Raw genomic sequence first — 26849 nt, 5'->3', positions numbered from 1 at the left:
AACAAAAAGAAGATGCATATTCTCTGTCATATGGACCTGCATGAATAAACTTTCTGAATCCTTTATCATCTGCAACTGAAAATAGTTGTGGATGATTACTATACCTTTCTAATGTGGCGTTGTTGTCCCTCGCTCTCGTTCTCTCTCTCTCCCTCCCGCTCTGTTCCTGTGCTACTGAGTGTAACTACCACCCCTCCCCCCCTCTTCCTAGCGTAAAGCACATGGCTCGCGTGCGGAGTGACGCGGAAAAAAAGTGCGAGAGAGAGAGGGTGAGAGAAAGAAAAAAAAACAACCCCACGGCTCGTGTCGTTCACGTCAAAGATCCGGCTCTAAGAGCCATTTCGCGACCGACACATCACTAATACAGTCCATTCTCTTTTGAGCTACTTTTAAGCATCTTGTAATCGTCGTTCCAACACAGTGTGTTTGTTTTGATTCGTAGACCTCGAAAATGGTGCTGCACCCCGACAATGCATTGCGGCGTGACGTCAACTCCAAAGCCCTATACTGTGATCGTTAGTGACCTTTTTATTGTGATGTTTTAGGCCTATCCGGTTGTTCAGTGATGACGCGAAGAATCCTACTTCCGGGTCTAAAGTAGTCTGCGTTTAATATGGCTTTTGTGTTGTTAACATGTTTAATGTTTTGTATTTTCTTCTATTTGATCTCAAAAAGCCCCTAAAACAGTCAGTGATCCCTGTTGACCTCCCTCAGCTTTTATTACCACTAATCATTTATTTAAGCTCAGTTTTTAAAACCTTAGGATGTAACTACAGCCCAGCCCATGCAGCAGTATATGAATGACTAACCTCGTATTGTGGATGGATTATCTCAGTTGTTCTCCTGGCTGAAGTTTGGTCCTTTTACAGCATCCTGCCATGCGATTACATTTGTTCCTGACCACTGAGAACACTCACGTGGAACACTCGAGTGGAAAAAAAGTTCGCTTGTTTATATTATGCTAACATAGCTGTGTCGCTAGCGGTCACATAGCACATCATTATATACCAGCTAGCCAAACTTCAGTAACCCTACAAACGTCACTGCTGTTTAGTTTTCTGTCTTCATTTATGCTGGAAGTGATAACAGAGCTGTACGTTTTAATTTGTTTCCAAAACCCCGCAGTCAGGACATGCTATATTGTATTTAGATAGAAGCTAGCGAGCTAACTCCCTGCTAACTTCTAACTCCGTTAAATGTCATAAATTCCGTTTTCATGGATGCCTGGATGTTAAACTCAATTGTTACACCTGGTAGAGCAGAACGCTGATCATTTTATTAAAGATGAAAGACTTTAGACAGTTTTTCAACTCTCAGTAATGCCATAGTGATCGTTTGATATATGAACCTGCAGCGGAGTTTAGACCCAGACACGGCTAGTAACGTCAGACTGAACAATCGGATTGCAAACCCTTTGTGTTTTCTTTTAAAATAATAAACTGTAACGTATCTGGCTGATATTGACCCTCTTGTCCCGTTTATTCTGGGCTTGTTCCTGCAAGAGCTTTGGGCCTGAAAGTTTGCACGAGTAGTATAGAGGCAGTTACTCGGTGGCTTTTACTCACTACACCAGGGGTGGGCAATTCCAGGCCTCGAGGGCCGGTGTCTCCGCAGGTTTTAGATGTGTCCTTGATCCAACACAGCTGATTTAAATGGCTAAATTAGCTCCTCAACATGTCCTGAAGTTCTCCGGAGGCATGTTAACGAACTAATCATGTGATTCAAGTGTGTTGACCCAAGGTGACATCTAAAACCTGCAGGACACCGGCCCTCGGGGCCTGGAATTGCCCACCACTGCACTACACAGAGATACACATGTTAATGTGATCTCTGGTCTCCCACTCAGAGACACAGGTCTCTGAGTGTCCAGCATTCAGACAGCTACCTACTGTTAATAAGGCCTCTGCAATGTTCTGGAGACAGTTAAACTTGTCAGGTAGTGACGTCCAGCAGCTGAAAATGAAAGCTCCATGAACATGCACAGCTGTGGATTCCAGCTGCGTTCGTAGTTCTGCAAACTTTGAGTCGAGGTTGTCAGTTCAATCAGCTGCATTTCGATGTCCTGAAAATCCCAAAAACACATTGTGAATTCTGTCTTGAGTCTGCGGATGTATCTGTGTATTTCCGCGGTGCTGATGCTGCGCTGAGTGGAAAGCTCCTGAAGCATTTGAAGTGTCGGAATGTGGAAAGCTAACAACGTCCCTCTCACCAGTAGCTAAGTTATTTTTAGCCAATTAGAAGTTGAATCTGGTAGTTGGGGTTGTTAGCTAAGATACTGTCATTAAGAAGCGGCACAACTAATGTGTCTATGTGAGCTAATTTGCGATGTGCACCGCTGGCGTGGCCATTTTTTTTTTTTAATGCACCTAATTCACTGCGTGTCGTGCACAGGGCTGGACTGGGACAAAAAATCGGCCCAGGCATTTTGACTACAGACCAACCCACCAGGTATTATAGGAAAACCATAAAGCCTTTGAATGAAAACAAACGCTGTGGTGACAGTGATGTACGCTGTCTTGTTGGTATATGTATGATTTCTATACATGTTACATCAGATAAAAACTTTGGTTGTAAGATTCAGATAATTATTTAATAACAGCCAGACATTTTAAATGAGAATAAGAAAGAAAAATATTTCTTTGTGCCCCCCTTTCCCTGTTAATGCCCTACCTGGCCCCCTGGCAAAACTTTGCTAGACCCGCCCCCGCACAGTTACCAGCTGTCAGCTACTTAGAAAAGGATCCTGGTGTTATTTGTCTCTCAGAAACAGTTCATAACTTCAACTCATTCATGTCACATAAAGGTAAACCTGTTTCTCCATCACCTGTTCAGCTCTGATGATTCAGTAAGGACATCTCCTGGTTTCATCTTCATGTTTCCCTCTCACCACATATCCAAATCGACATCATGACCAGCAGCTTTACAGCTGTGGCTCCAGCAAACATCAGCTGATACTAGAAATTAATATTAAATAAATTCTAACAACAGCTGATCAAGCTTAAACGTGCTGCTGTTGTTTAGCGCGACATCCTGCGGTTTCCTGTTTCTGGCGCAAAGTGGGAGATAAACAAACGAGAGAGACAGAACTTGTGACAGAAAAGCCGATCAGCTGATCATTGATCAGTTTTATGATTGAAGTAGCAACAGGAGAGGGAGGGGGAGAGAATGAGAGAAGAAGAAGCAGCTGCAGCATAAAGACACAGAATAAATCCAGCTTTGTGTCTTCTTCCATTCTAGCTGAAGTACGGGACAAACTGTGCTCCTTTTCAGCTCAATACGAAACCCGTAATATTTTCTCTGAGTACGGGACGATTCTGTCTTTTTACGGGACGGTTGGCAACTCTACTAACTAACCTTATGAATGCCTCGGGCCTCTCCTCCTCCTGCCTCCCCTTTCCCTCATCCACCTGCTGGCCTCTGTGGAAGCTCCGCCATAGCCACCACAAAACAACTGAGTTATTTTTACACAACGGCCAGCATCTGGCCAATCAACCACCTTTCATTGTTTATACCATTACAAAAAAATAAAATAAAATAAAATTCATCGGCCCATAAAAACAAAAAATCACCATCGGCCCACGGGGTAAATGCCTGATGGCCAGTCCAGCTGTGGTCGTGCCATCAGTTAACCCTTCGCGTGCCAGCTGTGGCACGCGTGCCTAGGGTTGCCGACCCCGGCTCTATAGGAACTCTGTGTTAAAGGGTCAATGCACCAAATTGGGTTTTGATAACAGTTTATTTCTCATGCAATGAAAGACACAAACTGCTCAGAGGGATTACTACTGAGCACAAGTTAAATGAGCTCATAGCACTACATTGGCTTTATCAGCCCTGCAAAAACAGATCAGTCTTAGATTCTCTTAAATAAGTAGAATCTGAAACTGAAGGGTTTTAGATTAAATCTGATTCCTAAATCAAGAAGTAAAGCTTAAAGAATAGCCTAGGTTTGTAATTTGGAACAAAGTTGCGTTAAGTGTGACCTTCTTAGCTGCAAACCTAGAACTGGTCTAGTAGCTGTCTTACTGTAACATAAGTGCTGCAAAAGGGATTTATCTCTCTCTCTCTGTCGATCTCTCAGTCCCTCTGTCTAAAATATTCATTTTACGGTATTTTCTCTATATATGATGTAGGTTTGGATTTTCCCTCCTAAATCGTGATGCTCTGGAAGTCTCTGTCAGTCGACCTGCCTGTATGTATGTTTTTCTATGTGTTTTGTTTTGTCTCCCCTCCCAGTCCCCTGCTTCCTCCTTTAAGTGTGTGTGTGTGTGTGTGTGTGTGTCTGCCAGTTTATGGGCGTCATCAGGCCAAAAGGTGTTTCCCGTGTTGAAGCTGCCACACCTGTCTTCCGTCTAGATTGGCCACTACTTAACTGTTTGACTGAGCTTCAGTCAACGCTGGATCGTTGAGTTACCAAGTAAGTGAAATCCCTTAACATAAATAATAAACACTTTGATTGAGAAATTGCATTTTGTGTTTACTTTTGTTATCTTTGTCTAATATTTAAATTTGTTTAATGATCTGAAACACTTTTTCATACCACTGTATGTACGCAGAAGTTCTGTTCAAAAACTATGAACAGACTCATTCCAACAATGTGAACCAAGCTGTCACTGCAACTGTACTAATGCCCAGTTTGTAACAACAGACATGATGCCTCATACTACAAAACAACCCCAAGAGATGCAGTTAAAAAAAGGGGGGTTAAGAAAAGCCACACACATATCGACCAGTTGGGCAAACTTGTCAACACTGTTCTTCAGAGGATAAAGTGCTGGTCCCTTATTACACCACAAGACTTCAACACAATGTTGCAGACGTGTGCCACCCAGGAAACACAAGAGCCTTAAGGCCATTTTCAGAACTTTTTTTTTATTTTTATTTTCAAAACTTACATTTAACTACTGATTTTATCTACTGTTCTGGTTTTATCTGTTTTGATTTTATATACTGTTTTGTTTGTTTGTTTGTTTGTTTGTTTGTTAATTAGTTAGTTAGTTTATTTGCTTGTTTTATTCAATTTTAAATCATGCTTTTTATTTGTTCTTGTTTCTAATGTCTCTGTAAAGCACTTTGAATCACCTTGTTGTTGAATTGTGCTATACAAATAAACTTGCCTTGCCTTGCCTTGCCTTTATTGTAATTCTAAGAATCATTTGGCACATGGTATTTTGGAAATGTAATTAATGATCAAATGGTAACTACAACCACGTTTGTTGTCACGTCACAGTCTTATAACTGTATTTTCCTGCTCCTTCACTGCTGTAACCCTGCAAATGCAGCTCGTCTGTGAAGCACTTTGATGTACCTGAGTCTTTTAAATGTGCTATAGAAAGAAAATTGAAACTGAAACAACAACAGCAATAATAATAATAATGGTACTAAGACTGATTATAGTTACTATTGATGATTACTATTAGTATTAAGAGTTTCACTTTCTTCACTTCACCTTGAGGTAAACTTGTTTATTTGCAAAGAGAAGTAGAGGCATGGCAGTATCTGGATGATTCAGATTCACTAACAAACACACAGTGGTAAGAACTACATTTGTACAGGTTTTCTGTATTTTTGTGTGTGCACTTGTTTTTTTTTTTTTTTTTGCACTAGATAAGAATGTTTCTATACACATACTGAGTGCGGCCCAATGTTTTTCATAGGAAAATTGTATCTACTTAGTCCTTCCTGTATGTCCCTTACATTGCTACACTGATATCAATGCACAATTTTAAAGGTTTAACCAGCCAAAAGGAAACGGTCAGGGCTGCAGGGAAATCAGATGTCAAGAGGGAATGTTAACTTCACCTTGGAAGATGAGGGACAATTCAAACTTTTTATATTTTGTGTTTACTGGTTCTTGGAACATTCAGAGAATACTCTGACCATGACAAATACCAGAGTTTGAGGTCTTTTATACTTTATATTCACACACTGATGTCCATGCTGTGAATTTTAATGCAGCAGTTTTAGCTCATCCTGTTGAAAGACTAAGCTCCTGCCATGGTAAAGGTTCTGTTGTCCAGATGTCCACAGTTCACAAAAAATCACTACTTCACCTAGAGTATCAGTCACATTTTAATCAAACTTGCACAAACTGATCACCTAATGACTCTTCACCCAAACCACGCTCAAAGCCAAGTTCACGTTTATTTATTTACAAGCAGTATTATGTGAACTGTGATGGATTGTGATGTTTCTCACATGAGTAAGATGGACCATGTTCATGTCTAACTGTCATGTCCATGTAACAAACTTTATGCATGAAATGAATACTTAAATCTGTTTTATTTTAATTTTTTAAAATAAAACCTGAAGCATAAATGACTGAAAATAAATTTAAATTAATGTACAAATTTAAATGTAAGATCTGAGATCAATCTTACAGGAGTGCTGACATAGATGTTGGAAGGCTTAAAGAATTACTTAAGATAAACAAAATGTCCCCAGAACCCATTTGTTGACTTTACGTAAAATTCTAAGTCAGTCCTCTACATCAGGTTTGTATGTTGAAACGAGTAATATTTGACAGTGCGTGCTTTATGGATGTGTGGTGTGAATATGAGTGATCAGTAAGATTAGAAAAGTACGATTATAAATGCCAGTCCAGACGTTCATCGACTGAAAACATCTGCCGCTCAGTGAAATGTAAAAAAGCGCGAGTGGGGTCTGCTGAGCAGCTACAGTCTCATATGAGACCAGAATGGGAGCAGCTGCTGTCCTCAGTATGCACACATTTACGGACTGTTGTTAAAAGACACCGCACAGCGGGACTCACGGCCCTGTCCCAACGCTATTCAGACATGTTACTGCAGACTGAATGTATGTGTGTGTTTCTGCTCACTGTAGGACCGCACCCAACGCTAACGTTTTACCGTTCTGCGCATGCGTCATGACGCCATTTCCGGGTGCGACATGTAATATATATAGGTTGGTGTAGCGCTGCAGAGAGTGGGTAGAATATACAAAACCAATGATTCCCATATGTCCAGTAGTATCCTTCACCTATGGTAAGTATCGACCAAATGTGAATTTATATTAAGGACAACTTTAAAAATGTTGATGTGTCTGCAGGCGTAAGAAAGGCAATAAAACCGTGAATAAATAGTTGTTGGACCGCTGCTAACGGTTAGCTTATCCTGTGTGTGTCCTCCGCAGTGCCTGGCCGGCTTGGTGAAGATGCCAAAATGGCTACCGGCAATTACTTTGGATTTACCCACGGCGCTGCCGCTCAGTACAGGTAGGGGGATGCGGGATACGTGGCTGGTTGGGTTCCTGTGTGCTGCATAATGCTTCTGTGGTCGAACGATGGCTTGTTTATATGCTGTACGTACATATTAATATTAAGGCTTGCTACTGCCCACTGATCCCGTTGTTCGCATTGGGGGAGGGGGGCTGTTGTTCCCGGTGCTACGGTTGGACCTTCTCCACAGTTCCGACGGAAAACTACGGAAATAAACGTGAAGCACTGCCGATCCACTCCAGACCGAGGCCGAACACATGGGAGCCTCCATGGGGGTCGGGCATCCAAATACGGGACAGCCCCCTTATGTGTGACATTATTAGACTTTATTATAAGGACCAACTGAAATAGTTATTTGGTAGGAAAATATAACCTGCCTTTCACTGCACGGCTGAACACTCGTTATCCCAAAACATGCATCTCATGGGAGAGTGCAGGATTATTATAATAATTATTACTATGATGATGTTGTTGCTGAGCAGCACCTGCTCTCACAGGTGAGTGTGTGTGCTGGGATGCGGTCGGTGTCAGAGCAAAGGGAACAGGGCTCGGTCCAAATTCAGCTGCAGTCAAAAACCTTTTTAAAAAAGCTTTACGGCCTAAATGTGCCGTTTCAGTGCTCACCCCGAGCATAATGGTATGCATTCAATCACTAAGTCAGGCCTCTGAAGCACGAGCAAGCCACCTGCTAGTTTTGTATGAATTTAATCTGTTATTTTAACAAAAGGGGGGGGGGGGGGTTGCATACCAACAGCCTCGGCCCTGTTCTAGCCAAGTGTTCATGCACTTTTCTTTTACTTTTCTTCAAACATAAACCAAAGGAGCACCGCTTACTCTCCAAATGTCCCCGTGAAATTTCAGCACTTTGGAAAAGTTGAAAGTTTCCAAACTGCTAAAATGTCCCCGTGACTGTAAATGGTTTCTTTGATTTTACATTGTATTGTAGGCTTCGGGCATAATTATTCTACCTTTGACATTTTAATTTTGTACACAAGATTTATGGTGAAATGGTGGTAGAGCAGCTGCTGTGGTGGAAGCCATGGTCAGCAACATGACGTCAGCTGTTTGTCTAATTTATTTTTTTATTTCTGAACAAAAAAAGGTGGGAGCTTTGGATCCAAACTAACACGTTAAAGTGTGCGAAGTAGTGAGACTGTTGTAATATGGGGTAAACAGATATTCAGGCCCCGAAATGAACTATATCACTGATGTTTTACATTGTCCTCAGATTGGATTGTGTTGCTCTCCTTGAGTATGACAAAGATTGTGTTGGTGTCACCGTATAAACACTTAAATCACTTAGGCATTTGAAGCACCAGTGGAAAGAAGGTTAGAGACCACCTTTCACCTTGAACCAACACCTGGTTGTCATAAGGTGACAGGTGTAGTACTCTAACACAGACAGGGAAACACTCAGTAACACCAACCATGGTTAGTTAACCTAAGAAGCATGTGTTATGTGGCTGGAAGCTGGAGCGAGCACACAGGCAGAACAAACTCCAAATGATGATGCATGCCAACGCAGACCCAGCTGACTCAGGCAGCAGCGCTAACCACTGTGCTTAAAAATGTCTTGTTTCAAATCAAACTGGACTCTGAATCCTGTCAGTATCCTGGTTTGTGTGCTGAATCCACATCAACAATGTTTTTACATGACAAAGGATTCTTGGAAACTTATACAGTAACCCTATTTGTTGGCCCCGTCTCCATTTCCTTTCACTCTCATCACGTCTTATTGATCTGCGTTGGCGCCTTTAGTCCTTGTGATGGCTTTCTCTCTCAGCACGCTCTGCTCTTTACCCGTCCTGGATGATCATGACCATCAAGTCACTATATTTCAGGATTTAGTTTTAGGATTGTTTTGTTAACTCCACATTAATAAAATGGAGTAACACAGTACACTCATCTTTAGGCACAGCTTGCATGTTGCAGGTTGGACCAATTTTGCCTTCTGAACTCCCTCAGGTCTGCGCAGCCTAGTTTCAGCAAGGTGCTGAGAACATTCCTGAGGTTTTGGGAAAAATCTGAGGAATGTTCAGATTCCTGAGAACATCTGAACTTAAATGAAGAGGATCAACCTACAGAGGGGTGGATTTAAAGACGATCTTAAAGTCAAAGTGAAATAATGATGTGACGGCCTAGTTCATTTCCCCGGAGATTCATTGCAGCAACTTAGGATGATACTCAGTAGTTGTAATGCTGTGTTTTGCTTACAGGGGGACATGTGACTGTTGGCTGTTCTTCTTTGTATTATGGCAGGGTCTTTACCTTACAGCAGGGGTGTCCAACTCCCGGCCTGGAGGGCCGGTGTCCTGCAGGTTTTAGATCTCACCCTGGGTCAACACACCTGACTCACATGATTCGTTCATTACCAGGCCTCTGGAGAACTTCAGGACATGTTGGGGAGGTCATTTAGCCGTTTAAATCAGCTGTGTTGGATTAAGGACGCATCTAAAACCTGCAGGACACCGGCCCTCGAGGCCTGGAGCTGGACACCCCTGCTTTACAGCACAAAGCACCTTGAGACAACTGCTGTTGTGATTTGATGTTATATAAATACAATTGAATTTATCAGGAGGAGAAGTGCTTTATTACAAATTAGTCCACAAAGTAAACCTGATATGTGTTACAGCTGACCTGTACAGAAGAGCATGCAGTTGCACCATAATTGTCATGCACATTTAAATAAATCAACAAAAAGTCTTTATATGCCAAATAATTCAAGGTATGTATTAACAGTAGTCTATACTGCACGATTCAGATGATAATTTAAGGGACCCCTGAGTCCCATTAGTGGGAGGATTTTAAAAAAAGACAATTTTTAAATGTAATCATGGTGGCATAATCTCAGCAGGGTCAAAAGAATCTCCATACATGCTTTGGTAGTTAGTACAGCTGTAAAGTCTTGATGCATCCTCAGTCATCCAGGTAAGAAATCCCCAGAATCTGTTCATCTGGACGTTTCAGTGGGAGAAACCTTCCATCATCATCAGCTGACTTCTACAGTCTCAGCTGACTGCAGGTGTCCAGCCTTATAAACAGGACATTCGCACAATGACTGAAACTGGCACCACTGGGGAAACAGTGGGCTGTGAGACCAGTTTGTTGATCATTAATATGCAATTTGTCATGGCAGTTTGGGGAAAGCTGTACAGTTTTGGAGACACTGGAGTCTGAAAAAGATCTTATAACATGTGCCAAGGCATTTCTCAGTTAGACTGTCGAGATAACCTTCATGTTTCCCTTTGTGTCTCCCAGCCAGCAGCCAGCAGCCGGGGTAGCATACACCCATCCAACCACAGTGGCCAGTTACACAGTTCATCAAGCACCAGTGGCAGCACACACTGTGGCAGCAGCTTACGCCCCTGCTGCAGCCACAGTTGCAGTAGCTAGGCCTGCGCCTGTTGCCGTGGCAGCTGCTGCCACTGCTGCCGCTTACGGAGGATACCAGCCGACTCACGCGGCCACAGATTATGGCTACCCTCAACGGCAGCCTGAAGTCCCTCCGCCACCCCCACCAGTCACCTCACAGAACTACCAGGTACCACAACATTTTTCTGTAGACTCACAGATTCCAGAACATTCTTTGGAGTCTCTTTGAATGAGGAATATGGGGAGAGATGTGCTGCCTTCATTATATTTGTGGGAGCTCACGTGCCATAAATGCATTTGCAGAATTCCATTAACTAGTTTCTAATTGGACACTATCAGCAGGAATTAAATGAATTACACACAAGTTAATACATTCTCTCCATAAATGCTTTAAATCAGTCAAATTAAATGCAATGACTCTCAAAAGCTTAATGATGGCGTTTCAAAATGAGGACGGGAGAAACTCGATTGAGTTACCGGACATGATTGGTTAGTTGGCAAGCAAGTGGGTCTGCTGCCAGGAAGCTGCTGTGGATCCTTAGCTTGGGGATCTTCCTACATATCCTCACCACAGTACTTGACTCTGCCTGTGAGGGAACTGTGTCGAACGTGGCAATCCTCTGCCTGTGCACCAGCAGTGTGGAGACCTGGAAGCAACCAGCAGGTACCTGAACCTTTTCTGATGACAACTACTTAGCATCTGAAATGGAATAGATAGATTTAATGAAACTGTACAATTTAAACAGTCCAGTCGCTTTGCTTGACTAGTAAGTGTTCAAACCTAGTATGGGCACCAGTTGGTCAGCAATAGTTGGCAGATCGGACTGGGCCAAGAAATGGTTTTAGATTTGGTGTAGCAGGCATGTGTGACATGTTTAAGTTACTTCACAGCACATGGCAGCACATTTATTTTTAGTTTAACAGCCTACAGACAGCTGTCATGTTACACTGCTGTCTGTAGGCGGCATGTATTCAAACCTAGCACCACTGAGGAAATCGATTCAGCAGTTAATGAATGGATATCACATTATTCATGCTAAAATCAATTTGAATAAGGAAATGGTTGTTTTTGTTTTAAACCTACCCTTATTGAGGCGCTGTTTAAGTGTACTATCAGGAGGATGTGTAAAATATAGAAGCTGTCTAAGAAATAATAAATGCTATATATTGGTGGGGGAAGAAGGTAAATTGACTGATTTCCACCTTTGACATGTTTGTATTAATATTTCTTCTTCTTTCAGCAGTAGGGCTCCAGAAACCGGACTTGAGCTGCATTCGTTCTTTCTGGACCTTAAACCTCTGCGGTTCTGTACAAAATCTAATAGTAATGACAATAAAGTTTAACAAAATGAAGTGTTGTGGTTATTGTCACAGTTTTTGCTCTTACTGTGAATGTAGTCTATAAGAATAATGCAAAGTTAAAATGTAATTTTCTGTTTATTAATAATTAATTACTGCTTATAGCGATCAAAGATGTGTGGGTATCGTATACAGAAATATTTTAAAAGTATGTGGAAGGAGATTAAAAACCAAATACAATGTTGACATCAAAAAGCTCAAACTCAAGCTTTTAACTGTGTAACGTCTTCAAACATTATAGCTAAAATCACGGGCCGTTGTTATCAATTATCTAGTGAACATTTAGAGATCTTGTTAATTTGCCATTGAGGCAAGAGTATATATCTTACTTTATTCAAATGTATCAACATTGCCTTGTTCAGTTTTAAAATGTTATAAAGTTTTAGGTATCTTCATAATGAAATTATGTTGGGACGTCGCTGTGGAATTGAGTGAATTCTGAGAGGACCATTTTATTCTAAAACATAATACAGCCACCAGTTCCTAGGAACCGGTGGCTGTATTGTGTCCAGTATGGTATCCCCAGGGATTAGCCTGTGTGATAGGGGCTACAGGACTAATTTTCCCAGGCACTGCCATGAACCTCAAGCAACCATTTGAAAGCTGTCATGAGTACTTATTTTGCCCCCATGACTGGTGGCTGCAGCCCTGTCTCCAGGCCTGTGTGACTGGGCCTTAATCACTTGAGTCTATCACAGTCATTGTCATGCATAACTGCCGTGTTTAGGACAAATGGATGTCATGTGGTTCTTGGTCACATATCTGGAAAATATTTGGGAAAAATAAAAGAAGTCTTCATTGGATGTAGTCCAGTAAACCACTCGTGCACCTGAATGAAACACCTCCACACAGCTCTGTGTTACGGCGAACTGCTGGAACCTCCCACTTCAGAGCAGCTGCCAATGACGAAGAACCAAAGACAGAGTGAAGGTGGCCAATCTGCCCCTTGTTGCTTTTAAACATAAAACTCTGCTGCAACTAGGGGCTAATAGGAAAACCAACACTTGTAGACTGCTTTTTACCCCTCAGCTGTGAAAGGCTGATGACCTGTCCATGGTGTAAATGACACTTAGTTGATGTTTCATGTCCTGTTTAAGAGCAGACAGTTTTATCATTGATGTGAGACTTAAAGTTGTGGTTCAGTATTTGTTAGTAAAGTATTATGATAAGAAACACAGTAGACCTCCAGTAGAAGTTTGGAGTTGATTCTTTTCTCAGACGTGCATTGAAATATAGACTGAAACAGTGGCATGAACAACGATGTCTGAGACTCTGATCATTTTGCAGGATTCCTACTCCTACGTCCGGTCGACGGCTCCAGCTGTAGCTTACGACAGTAAGCAGTATTACCAACAACCCACTGCAACAGCGGCTGTTGCTGCTGCACAGCCACAACCCAGTGTGGCAGATACCTACTACCAGACAGGTACACTCAAATACACATTTTTCTACCCCATTACTACCAAATGCATTGATTTGTAATCATTTTGATTACTTGCTTATTTTACTACCAAGAAACTTTGTCCCTACTTGATCTTCTGTTTCCCCTCACCCCCACCTGGGAGATGGCCTGACCTCCCCCAGTCTGGATCTGCCGGAGATTTCTTCCTGTTTTCCTTTCCACTGTCACCAAGTGTTTGCTCATAGGGGATGAGCTGCTTATTGGGCTTTTTCTTTATTATTGCAGGACGTTATAAAGGGCATTGAAGTGACCGTTAAGAATTGGTGCTATACAAGTAAAAAGAATTTGAACTTCTAAAACTTTGAAAGTCTTTACACACTATGTTGTTAGAAGTATTCACTCATCCATCCAAATAATTGAATTCAGGAATGCAAAGTAATTCAATGGCCACATGTGTACAGAATAAAGCAACTAGGCTTCCAGACTGCTTCTACAAACATTTGTGAAAGACTGGGTCGCTCTCAGTGAGTTCCTGCATGGTACAGTGATGGGATGCACCTGTGCAGAAAGTCTAGTTGGGAATTTTCCTCTTTCCCTCTGGAAATGAATGGGAACCACACAAACTGACACAAAGTGATGGGCCACGTAAAATCAGAGGGTTGAGAGGATGCCAGCATCACTGTGAACCAGTGCCCGAGGCAAAGTCCATAAAACATGGACGAGCTTGACTGGTCTGAGTCCTGACCTCAACCCAACAGAACAACTTTGGGATAAATTGGAGTGTGAGCCAGGCCTTGGCATCTAACAGTGTGTGTGATCTCACAAATGCACTTCTGGAAGAATGGTTAAAAATTCCCCCAAATACACTCCTAACATAATTTTAAATTATAATGAATTTCCTAATGAGCCAAATGTTTACAGTGAGTGATGGGACTAGAGTACACACCTTAGAGTGCTGACTCTTTACAATGAAGCCATGCAGAATGTGGTTTGTCTATGCAAGGCCTGCCATGAAGGTCACACTGTCACCAGAGAATGAATTGTAAGTTGACTGGTTACCACACAGTACACTGCAAATTCAGTGTCTGTCAGCCTTGTGCGTTGACTGCACCCACCCACCGATGTGTCCAGGAAAGAGGCTACAACTGTTGTATTCCTTCTATTAACCCACTCCTTAACCAGAAACGACATCACAGTGTCAAGTGTCCTACCCAGGGAGGGAAGTCAACGTCAGATTTATTGTTATTACTGCCTTACATATGGGACTGTGCTGATATATTGTCACTGTGTGGGAAGCAAAGATGTGAGCTGTGAATAACAGGCCTGTTGGAGAACTAAAAAATTGGTATTAATTGGTCAAATATTAATTATACAAGAATGGTTACAGTGTAAATGTAATTTATTGGAGTGTGTCCTTTACAGTGCTAATAAAGAAAAGGTGTAAGACTGGATATATAGAAATCACAGGAGCAATGCAGTGTGGAGTGGTTGCTTTGTGTTTGTGTGGGAGTGAGTTAGCCTGGAACTGTTGCTGGTTCTTAGTCGGGTGGAGGAGGCACAGGGTGGTGTTTCATCTTGTCCCTGAGGGAAGCTGTGTGAGGGATGGGTGGAGGCCACTGTAATGCTGACTGCTTCGTGTGTTGGTGGGAGAGCTATCTTTACTAAACACAGCGTGGTTCCTGATCTGGAGGCGGGGGAGTTTCCACCAGTTTGTTAAGATGCTTTGAATGGCACCACAGTAGAAGGAACACACGGTGATGACACCCTTTGCTGCTCTCACACTGGTTGTGTTACCAGTGCTGAAGGCAGCATTCTGGGGCTTAAGCAGCCTGTAGATGTTCCCCTGACAGCCATGATCTCTGACTCGTCCGACCAGTAGGCTGGACTAATGATACACTACAGGTAAAGACACAGCAGGTTGTATCTGCAATGGAGCCTCGGCTCCTATGGAGTGCAGTGGGAGCTCCTATGACTGTGTTTGTGTTGGTCAGCCGTATCTCTGCTGGGAGAGGAATAAACTGAACACACTGATCAAGAAGGCCAGCGCTGTTCTTGGACGACCTGTTGACCCAGTGAGGTAGTCGGTGACAGGAGAACGATGGCCACCCCATGCATCTCAGCCTGACGGCCTTAAGCAGCTCCTTCAGTGACGGGCTGCTGCAGCCACAATGCGTGAAAGACATGCTTTCAGCTGCTGTCACTCTACGATGTACAACAGCAGGGAATGTGAAATAACTGCTGCTATTAATGCCTAACCCCACCACGAAACACTCTGTTCTGCTACTTGTGAACTTTTTTTTTTTTTTTCCTTCATTTAATAATAATGTATAGCTAATTGATCCCCGTGGGGAAATTACGCTCTCTGCATTTAACCCATTAACTCAGTGAAGCAGTGGGCAGCCACTAATCAAGCGCATGGGGAGCAGTGTGTAGGGACGGTATCTTGCTCAGGGGAACCTCTGGGTAGCCGTTCAGTGGATTCGAAACCCAGACCTTCCAATCATGGGGCAACCACTCTACCTACTGAGCTATCCCTGCCCCATATATTGAAACATATTATAAATTGGAGGCTAACTATGTGGCTCAGAAGCAGGGTTAGTCGACTAGTCACGATTACGTCGCGGCGACTATTTTAATAGTCAGCGCGTCGTTTGAAGCTTTGTAAGATCCCAAAAGACGCAGGAATAAGTAGTAGGATTTAAGAGTGTAATAACGGACTGAAACAGAAGATGGCAGCACTGCATGTACAAGGATGCCAGCTGCCGTTAAACCCCGAAGAAGAAGAAGAAGCAGCAGTGTCCGTTATCGTAGCTGTGTCCAAATTCAGGAACCGCATCCTCCTGTGCCCGCATTTGTAGGCCGATTACGTTACAGCGACACGAGGAAGACTGTCCAAATTCCAAGACTCCAAATAATGCGGCCCACAAATGCGTCCTTTATTTCCCCAGGTTTGAAGGATGGGTCGGGTGCATACTTCGTGGCCCAACCTATCCCAGAATTCATAGCGCGGCCCTGCTCAGTTTCCAACAATGGCGGCAGCTAATTAGTTTTAATATTACTCTTATTATTCTTTCTGGGTCACAAAATAAACGTTTAACATATTTTCAGGCGAGAATGTAGCTGTGTAAACCTCAAATATCTGCTCAGTTTATCAAGACACCACATACTTTCAAAAGCGCTCCGACGTGAAGGGAAAGACAAAATGGAGTGTGGCTCATATAGACCCATTTCTGTCCTTAACATAGATTATAGACTGTTTACTTCGATAATGGCCAGGAGAATGGAAGAATTTTTACCCGACCTGATTAGTAATGACCAAACGGGGTTCATAAGACGACGACAGACCCAGGATAATATACGTAGAACTCTTCATGTAATACATCAGATACAGACATCTAAGAGTACAGCCATGCTTATAAGTATTGATGCAGAAAAAGCCTTCGACTCCGTAAATTGGGACTTTCTATACAAAGTCTTGGATAAATTCGGCTTACATAAGGGAATTGTTGATACGGTGAGGGCATTATATACTAACCCCACCGCAAGAATTAAAGTTAATGGGTCTCTCAAATAGCTTTGTTCTGCAGAGAGGAAATAAACAAGGCTGTGCTTGGTCCCCGCTTCTGTTTGCTTTGTATTTAGAACCTTTGGCACAATCAATTAGACAAAATAAAGATATTAAGGGGATTACCATTGCGGGACAGGAACACAAGCTTGCTTGCTATGCGGATGACATATTGATATACCTAGATCAGCCCACTAACTCCCTGCCTCCATCCATCCATTCGCTTCCGCTTATCCTTTCCAGGGGCGCTGGAGCCTATCCCAGCTGTCATAGGGCGAAAGGCAGGGTACACCCTGGACAGGTCGCCAGTCTGTCGCAGGGCTAACACACAGGGACAGACAACCATTCACACTCACATTCACACCTAGTGACAATTTGGATTAATCAATTAACCTATCCCCACAAGCTGCATGTCTTTGGACGGTGGGAGGAAGCCGGAGTACCCGGAGAGAACCCACGCAAACACGGGGAGAACATGCAAACTCCACACAGAAAGACCCCGGCCTGATGGTGGAAGTGAACTCAGGACCTTCTTGCTGTGCGGCAACAGTGCTAACCACCGTGCCACCGTGCTGCCCCTCCCTCCCTGCCTTTGTTGATGAATTTATGCCAAAAATTTGGGAAACTCTCTGGCTATAAAATTAATATGTCTAATACTCAAATTCTCAGTTATAAATATAGCCCTCCTGCTCACTTGGTTGTTCAATATCCAATGAGTTGGCAAGCACAATCATTAAAATATTTAGGAGTTGTTATTCCCAAGGATTTAACTAAACTATTTGAGGAGAATTTTGGTTCCCTACAAAGGAGAATAGTGGGTGATATTAGACGATGGAACATGATCCCCTCTCTTTCTCTACACTCACGAATTGAATCTATTAAAATGAATATTTTGCCAAGAATATTATATTTATGCCGTTTCAATGAATGGGATAAAATAATATCGCGGTTTATATGGGGGGGAAGCGGCTGAGGGTTTGTTTTAAAACTTTACAACTACATAAGAAGGCGGGAGGATGGGGGTTGCCGTCACTAAAAAATTATTTTCGGGCTGCTCATGTGAACAGCCCAATACTTTTGCATTATTTATTACATAAAACTCAGAACTAGGCATCAGTTATGTTACACGTTTGTGCAGTTACATATGTTCTTGGTTTGTGACTGTGGTCAATTGGTGTGATACAAGCTACCAAGCACACTGGAAGACTATTGAGGAGAACATGTTTTCCTCTCCAATACAAGCTGTCTTGATGGATTCGAACATTCGAAAATGTATTGACAAGGTTTGCAACCCCTGGGTGTCGTGCACACTTAATATATGGAGAAAAGTCGTGAAAGAATTTAAACTGGAACAGGATTTGGCTTTATTTAAATGGTATGCATATGACTCTGACTTTGTCCCGAATAAACTGGACTCACGTTTTAAAAGTTGGTCTGCTAAAGGGTTATCTACATTCGATAGTCTGATTAAGGATGGGAACTTTATTAGTTTTGACACACTGAAACAGAAATACAATCTAGAAAAACAGGATTTTTATCGATACCTGCAAATAAGACATTATATAAAGACAACAATCGGTGTGATGTCAAACACTAATGTGGAACTGGTAACTTTGTTTAGACAGGCGTACAGTGGGGATGTCGATACAAGGCTCATTTCCTTTTGGTATAATTTTCTTATAAATAAGCTTCCCCACTCAACTGATTATGTGAAGATGTTATGGGAAAAGGAGGGAGGGATGTGTATTTCAAGGGATGAATGGACTCAGATATGGGAACGGCAATGGAGGAGTACTTCCTCCAACAGCTGGAGGGAATTCGGATGGAAGTCTTTGATAAGGTTCTTTATTTCTCCGTGTCAAAAGGCTCATTATGATGGGAATCCTCCTGTGTGTTGGAGAAACTGTGGACACCAACGAGCACATCACACCCATATTATGTGGGACTGTCCTGTGCTACGGACTTACTGGAAAGACATTCATGGTACATTACAAGGCATTTTTGACTGTACATTCTCTTTGGACATGAAGACAATCTTTTTTGGTTGTATACCGCGGAACTGGTCTAAAAATGATACATGTCTGTTAAGAGCTTTACTTGTTGCAAGTAAGAAAAGTATAACTAAGAAATGGTCCTCGCAAGATATACCGACCTTGTCATTATGGTGGGAAATTACGCTAGAGATTTATAGGATGGAGGAAGTAACAGCTCATGTCAATGACGGGGTGGGTTGGTTCCATTTGTGTTGGGATAAGTGGGTCCTATATGCCAATACCCATAAACCGAATCTTCTTTTCAAAGCTTGAAACCACCAACCTAGCTAACTGGTCACTCCCGACTGTTTTTTCTTTTTTTACTCTTTCGTTTTGCTTTGTTTTTCCCTTGTAAATTTTGTTGATTAATGCCTGTAATCACCATCGTGAAGTAATATTTTAGAAATAAAGAATAAAAAAAAAAAAAAAAAAAGCGCTCCGACGTTTTCGGAGACGTCTGTTACCCACCAGCTCGATAGCTAGCCGGGGGCAAGGCTCACTAGACTCCCGGCAAATCGTTTTCAAACCCACTGTGGTGTATTCATAATTGTCTCTGGTACATTTGTTGTATGGGCAGTATGTGTTCATTGTTTGATTGTGTAATTATGCCGGGAGATGGTAATACAGTGAGTAAAGAGTTGGTCTTACCGCACACAGTGGTCCCGCGTACTTATTCAGATTCGGAGTAAGAATAACACACCCACCGCCGTCTTTCGCTACTCAGGTTAAACATGATATATAAGTCACTCAGATAACTTGAAATGTTATTGTTTGGCTTTTTTCAGTGTTTTATTTGTTCCTGAGTAAATCGGTTTGGCTGAGATTAAAGTTATAGTTTTTACACAGCTGAATAAACTTCAAGCAGACAGCTGATTATCAGAAGTGTGAGATGCTCGAGAATTTACTCCGATGTCCTGTTATATTTTAGATAGCAAGGAGTTTATTAAACTTCACTGAAACAATCTGCAAATGTCATTAAAATTTAATAAACTATCATCTTGTCTTTATTTTTAGTTAGCACAGACCTGAAACACTTAAAGCTGTAAGCTAATGATAGTTATATAAGAGCAGATGCTGGTGCGATAAGCTGAACGTTTTACGTCCAATGGATGATGATCTGATTACTCGACTAATCGCAAAAATAATCTGTGACTAGTCGACTATCAAAATATCGTTTGTGGCAGTACAGCACAACGTGACCAAGCAGAACTTTGAAATTTTGTATCCTTTTCTGTGTTTTCTAGCCCCCAAACCGGTCTACAGCCAGGGGGTGACATCATACACCCAGAGCCAGCAGACTCGACAGGTGACTGTGATAAAGCCAGCTGCTCCTAGTCCAGCCTCTTCAACGTTCTCCATCTACCCAGTGACATCTACTGTCCAGCCCGTGGCTGCTGCAGCCTCTGTTGTCCCGTCTTACTCCCAAAGCCCAACATACAGCACTAATGCTGTTACATACTCTGGTAAGCTGTGAGACGTTATCGCAAAAGCACTGCTCCAGGAACAACTTTTTTACTGTAGTTCGTGAGTAACATGAAGGTGAATCGTAATGCAGCCGATCAGTTGTGTTCTGGATAACAAATGACTATGTGTTTGTTTTTAGCTGTATGAGAGCGGCAATAACAATGGTAAACAATATGTCTAACATTTTTTTGATGCTAGTCATGCTGTGTTTACCTCAGAGGACAGCTACAGCGCCTTAGCTCTGTTAGCATAGCTTTGAGACCTTTCGTCTGATTCTGTGACATGTTGACTAGAAATGTTGAATATGGTCTCATTGTGTAAATAAATGTTTTTTTTCTGAGAACCTTTTGAGAAGTTGACAAACAGAGCAGCAGTAAGTAGGTTTGGATGTTTTTCAGGAACCTCATACTCTGGCTATGAAGCTGCAGTTTACTCAGCAGCCTCCAGTTACTACCAGCAGCAACAGCAGCAGAAGCAGGCAGTGGCAGCTGTAGCTGCAACTGCAGCATGGACAGGCAACACCTTTACTAAGAAGCCCCCCTTTCAGAGTAAACAGCTGAGGCCCAAACAGCCCCCCAAACCTCCTCAGATACACTATTGTGATGTGTGTAAGATCAGCTGTGCTGGCCCACAGGTGAGTTCACCGCTGAGTGCATGGATATCTAACAGTCATGTTTAAATGTAAAATGTCTTGTGATATCTCCACTTGTTTTCTATGGAGTGCCTAATGTTGGCCAGCAAGTCTTTCAACCATGCAAAGATAATACATATATGCCATGCAGCTCATCAGCTTGTCTGTGTGCCCTGTACGAGGTCTGTGGGATTCAAATGTAAATGATGCGTCATGCAGTTTGTTCCTTTTCAGCTACCAGACACTCTTTGATCAACTCATCAGTGAGTGGTAACTTTGTTGCTTTTTAAAATAATTTTTTAAAATAATTAAAGATTAATATCAGTTTGTACATGCTCCAGAGAGCTTTTCTTCAAATTCTTTAATTCTCACTGGCTTATACAACTTTGTACTTTTGTGTTACTCGCAGCAACAACTCCACCTCATTGTGAGTCCATTTAAAAAACTTGGTGCATTTCCTCGACATTTTGCCACAACGTTTCAAAGAGCCGGAAAGTAAATAAACGGCAGACAGAAATGAAGCAGGAATCTTGTTTCACACATGCGCAGTACTGGAACATAAGTGTTTTCGGTCTTTTCAATGTGGACGCACACCTCTGTGAACAGGACTGAAACGCTAGTGTGGACGCGGAGCTTTTTCAGACGAAAATGCAGTTTTCAAATCTATCCGGGCCAGTGTGGACGTAGCCACAGACACTGTGGAAGAGCTGCAGATGCATATGATGTGCTCAACAAGCATAAACGAAGACTCACAAATGTGTGCAGTGTTTTGTGTGTAACTTTTGAGGAGTCGTACTTCAATCCACACACACAAATATAAAGCAGGTTGACCAAATGTAAAACTGTTTTACAAATCAATGCAAATCTGAAGAAGTACTGATTGTTTCTGCACAATTTATTAGGTTCACCTCACGAATCTGATCATGTTACCTTGCAGAGACCTTTCTGTGCACACAGATGTCAAACCTCCTTAAATACGTGTGGACACAGATCACATCGCATGCTGTTGGGTTCATTTTTGAACTGAAAGTGCATAAATGTGCTAAGCAGTTAAAGCTGTGAGTTAAAAACGGCTGCTGTGTCTGTTTGCTCACTCAGGACAGCCAAACGATCACAGAGCACCACACGCACACAGGGAACACTCTTATTGTGACTCACAGAAACTGAGTCTGATACCAGCTCACGTTTCTTCTTCTGCACCTCTGTGGAGATGACCCTTCTGCAGGCAGCACTCCTGTTACCATGGCAACCCGCCCTCCGGTCAGGCTTGCGTGAAGAGAGATTTACAGCCTTGTTTCCTTTAGCAGAGTCAGGCTTAAGATTTTATACCTTGTGGTGCTTTCACCAGTGAAGCAACCCCCCCTCATATTCCTGAGAGAAGGAGCCTTTCCCTGGGATGTCTGAGACTAATTTAATGCTGCAGCTTCTCACAGATCCACACGGGTAGGCTGCTTTCAGGTCCCAGTGTAAAGCTTTGTTTGTTTTTATTTTTTTCAAAACTAGAAGAGGTGATTTATCCATCACAGAGCCGATACACCAGCCTCTAAAGGTTCATGCATGGGTTAAATAATGTGCTCTTACATGCTGGGGAAATTCAGCCAGTGCTCAGCTGCAGACAGAGGGGACAGCATGGTCGTACTGTGGATCATCCACTGGAGTGAGTGTATGTTAAGTTATATATTTCAAATAAACAGATATTTGATTCAGGTACGGTGGAATAACACTTTAATGTTAATCTTAGCACTCTCTAATAACAGCGACCGATGGCGCGATATGGCAGCCTCGCTTCTGTCAGTCTGCCCCAGGGCAGCTGTGGCTACAACTGTAGCTGCCTCCACCAGTGTGTGAATGTGAGAGTGAATGAATAGTGGCATTGTAAAGCGCTTTGGGTGCCTTGAAAAGCGCTATATAAATCCAATCCATTATTATTATTAATGTCGGCATAATAAATGATCCCAAACATGTCAGTGGTCATCCAAGTCTTGGTGGTCTACCATTACTGTTCAAACAAATAATCCCGAACATTCGCGCCACTGTCTGTGTGTGGTAAACCGATGGTTTCTAGTAAAGCGGTTATTAGCTGTGATGATCATTTAGAAAAACAAACGCAGGCATACAGTGGAAGCCCTGATGTCCTACGTTTACACTGGGACTTGAAAGCAGCCTACATTAGTGGACCTGTGCGAAGCTTTAAACCTGCCACAAACCCGTATGGCGTGACCTATCGGGTGATTCGTCCACACGTATGGAAGGCTTTGTGTCCTGAATCCAGACAGCAGAGGGGCCTGTAAGCTGAAGGCTTCGCCTCCCATTCGACTTAGTAAAGACTGACGACAATGAATGTTAGGCTAAATATGGTGTGTATGGATATGATGCTTGGGTTAATTTACTGATAACTAATGAACACACAGGGTTAAGTTCAATGCTTTTCACAGTCATAAGATATTTAATTGTTTTATGGTTATTAGTGGACATGGAAGTATTATGTACTGAAGTCAGAGTTAAAGCCATGTGCTCAGTTTGCAGTGAGCAGACTGCTGTGTTGAGGAATCACCGGCCTAAACACAAGAAGCTGCCTGTTGCAGAGCAGGTTCAGACATCAGACGTTTGCTAGCAAAGCTTCAGGGTTGGAGCAGTTAAGACCAGCTTTGAGATTTTCTACAAATCCCTCAAAAAACAAACTCCCCATCAAAGAATGGCTTTCTATCAGAGTTGGGTGGACTGACATGGTAATGTGTCCTGAGGAGGGAAAAAACCGTGAACCATAACAAGAATGATCAAGGACGTTTCTGTAAATCTACAACTTCAGTTGACGAAGAGCAACATTTATAAAACATTTATGCAGTCGCTTGTGGGAATGTTGATTAGTGTTTTGTCTCATGAATAATCTGTGTGTCCCTCCAATTCTGACTGCATAAGACTTACAAGGAGCACCTTGAAGGCCAGAAGCACAAAAAGAAGGAAGCGGCATTGAAGGTTTCTCAGAGCAGCAGTAGCAGTGGTAGCGGTGGAGGAGCACTGGCCCGCAATGCTCAGAACCAGCTCCGATGTGAACTTTGTGATGTTTCATGTACTGGTGCTGACGCCTATGCTGCCCATATTCGTGGAGCCAAGCACCAAAAGGTATGATTCACATTCCCACTGTGTCTTTCACAGCCCACACACTCTGCTGCTAAACCCACAGATGAACAAACGTAGCACCACTCAGGGGAAGGAAGCAGGCTTTGCAGTGGTGTAAGATTTAGCATTGTTACAACAAAGAATGAAACACAGCAGTCATTTGAAGAGGCAGCCTATACTTTCTGTCCACGATGATTGTCAGTGCTCAAGCAAACCTGGCTCTACACAGGAATCTGTTCTAGTGTCTGCTGTATGTAGAATAATCAGAAAGCGTCTGTGCACTCGTTTCTCTTTTCTAGGTTGTAAAACTCCACACCAAACTCGGTAAGCCCATTCCATCCACTGAGCCCAGTATGGTTACTCAGACATCATCCACCACGACAGCTGCTCCAAGCAAGACCACACTGGCTACTTTCAGCAGTTCCAGTACCACCAGCTCTCCATGTGTGGCTACCTCCTCCTCTCCTGCCTCCAGCTCCTCCTACCTGAGGCCCATTAACCTGGTTAGCAGCGGTGTGGCAGGTGTTAAGAGCCCCCAAGCCAACAGCCTTTCTGCTGCCAGTGCTGCTTCAGTGGGGAAAAAAGTCAACACCCCCAAGATCAACTTTGTAGGTTAGTAAGTTGTTTAACAGCAATGCTCTTTGGTCTCATTTGCACCTGTTCATGAAAAATGTGAATAGTTCTGCTTAAAACAATCCTGCTTTATTTGTGACGAGCTTTCCTGATGATTGGAGGGAAACGGGAAGTGTGGCTTTTGATTAAAAGCAGAGAAACTGAAGTTGGGTCTGAAAATGTTGGTAGTAACAGTCTGAATACCAGAGCAGGAGATTTGAAGCTTTTACCTTTTGTTACTTGATGATTTAAAATAAATGCCACCCTGCTGTATTTCACTCGCACTGACTTACTGGCAGGAAGTGTGGATCATGTCCTCTGGTGCAGCTTTTGTTGTTGTTTGTTTTGAAGCGGGTGGAACAAGCAGTTCAACTTGATCATATTCATAATCCAAACATGAATTAATGGCAGGACTTTAGGCAGTGTTGTAGGATTGGGTTGTGATTGATAGGGGAGGGATTACTGAAGTTAAGCTGCAGGCAGTCATTTTTTAGGTTATTTAACAGAAAAACAATGACAGTAACCGTGTCTCATAAAGATAGAATTAATCCTTTCTCTTTTTTTTCTTTTTTTTAAACTTTTATTTAACTTTTTTTTTCCAACAAATACAAGACTGGTTCACATCCAAGATAGTAACACTGCACAGCACTAGAATATTACACATTCTCCAGAGTCCACAGAGAACTTGTGATAAATTATGTCCATAATTGTTGTCCATTAGAATCCAGTTTACAGGTTGCTCCCAGTGTTTCCAGTGGTTTCTTCCATTTGTCCACAAAAATTCGGGAGCTCCCATCAATATGATGTCCCGGCCTGATCAGAGTCATAACATCAATGATGAGCGACTTCCATAGAGGAATGGAGGGAGGCTCAGCCCCCTCCCATCTCAACATAATGCTTTTCCTGGCCAACATTAACAGTGACTGAATTACATGCTCATGTTGTACCAGTGAGACAGGAATATATCCCAATAAACACATTAATGGGTTTTCTGTCACCTGATGACCAATGGCTGTACTAATATTGGCGCAGACCTCTTTCCAAAGTGACTGAATAATAGCACATTCCCACAAGCAATGAAATCTAGTGCCCACTCCGGCCTTACGCTGGAGACAATTTGAAGATGTTCCCATATTATACTTACTATAAATATACAGAGAAATATACACATTGTGCAAAATTTTGTGCTGCAGTTCTTTAAATCGGTTACAAACAGAGATTTTAGATGGAAGGAGCAGGATTTTGTCCCATGCCTGTATATCTATTTCACATTTAAGCAACGTCCCCCAAGATTTTCTCAACCATGCCAATTTATCCACAATTAGGGCATAAATCTCTGAATCAAACTTTGATACAAAATGTTTATGCTCCCTTTTATCCAGAAGAAACTTCTCCAACCGAGAAGAGGCTGTTGAGATTTGTAATGATTTAGCATTTTTTAACACATATTGTCTCAATTGCGAATACTTATAAAACTCAGTCTTTGACACAGAATACTGGGACTTCAGGGATTCAAATGATTTAAACTCACCATGTATAAAGAGGTCATAAAACCTCTTTACACCTACTTTATGCCATCCCACAAAGCTCAACACTATGTCAGAAGGTCTGGATTATTTATAAGCATTGACAAAATATTAAACGGATGACTACTGTTAAAAAGTTTTCTCAGTTTTCCCCACGTCCACATAGCATTATAGTGGGTTATGCTTTATTACGTGAGGTAAGTCATTTAGGCGTTTCCCTAGAAAGCTAACAGGTGAGGATGGTTTACATAATACTTCCTCAATATTTAGCCGTGGCAGCCCAGAATGTTCATGTATCCAGGAAGAAAGAAACCTCGCTTGTATTGAGTAGGGCTGTTCGATATAATGATATGTATCGGATGACGATATAAAAACATCTGTCGTTTCATTTTACGCTATCGTTTGTTTCGTGGTGTCGCAAAATAAACTGTTTACAGCAATATTTGTTCATCGTTCTGATGTCACTGTAGTGGCTATATTAATTTCAAGTTCTCTCTCTTATATTTAATATAACCACACTACAGACGGACA

The 26849-nt window shown here is 42.3% G+C and overlaps 1 protein-coding gene and 1 long non-coding RNA gene across 3 annotated transcripts in view; both read left to right on the top strand.

Moving 5' to 3' along the window:
• Positions 1–6890: 6890 nt before the first annotated feature.
• The window catches only part of zfr (zinc finger RNA binding protein), a 42407-nt gene continuing 22448 nt past the window's right edge, over positions 6891–26849 (top strand). For both annotated transcript variants that reach the window (XM_085474283.1, XM_085474284.1), the window contains exons 1-8: positions 6891–7001; positions 7150–7231; positions 10493–10775; positions 13253–13391; positions 20210–20428; positions 20828–21063; positions 23980–24183; positions 24480–24792. In XM_085474283.1, coding sequence (XP_085330409.1) covers positions 6965–7001; positions 7150–7231; positions 10493–10775; positions 13253–13391; positions 20210–20428; positions 20828–21063; positions 23980–24183; positions 24480–24792 — 1513 coding nt within the window. In that variant the 5' untranslated portion in view covers positions 6891–6964. The remainder of the gene's footprint in view (positions 7002–7149; positions 7232–10492; positions 10776–13252; positions 13392–20209; positions 20429–20827; positions 21064–23979; positions 24184–24479; positions 24793–26849) is intronic.
• On the top strand, positions 10782–11959 carry LOC146696211 (uncharacterized). Its single transcript, XR_014923195.1, has 2 exons — positions 10782–11270; positions 11848–11959. It is a non-coding gene; the product is annotated as an uncharacterized LOC146696211 (long non-coding RNA).

Source organism: Copadichromis virginalis, linkage group LG12, assembly GCF_057382275.1.
Source record: "Copadichromis virginalis isolate Kocher_CV1m ecotype Utaka linkage group LG12, C_Virginalis_male_GT1.1, whole genome shotgun sequence".
Taxonomy (NCBI): Eukaryota; Metazoa; Chordata; class Actinopteri; order Cichliformes; family Cichlidae; genus Copadichromis; species Copadichromis virginalis.
Note: the sequence above shows the minus strand (reverse complement) of the source record. Positions and strands in the feature narration are given on the sequence as shown.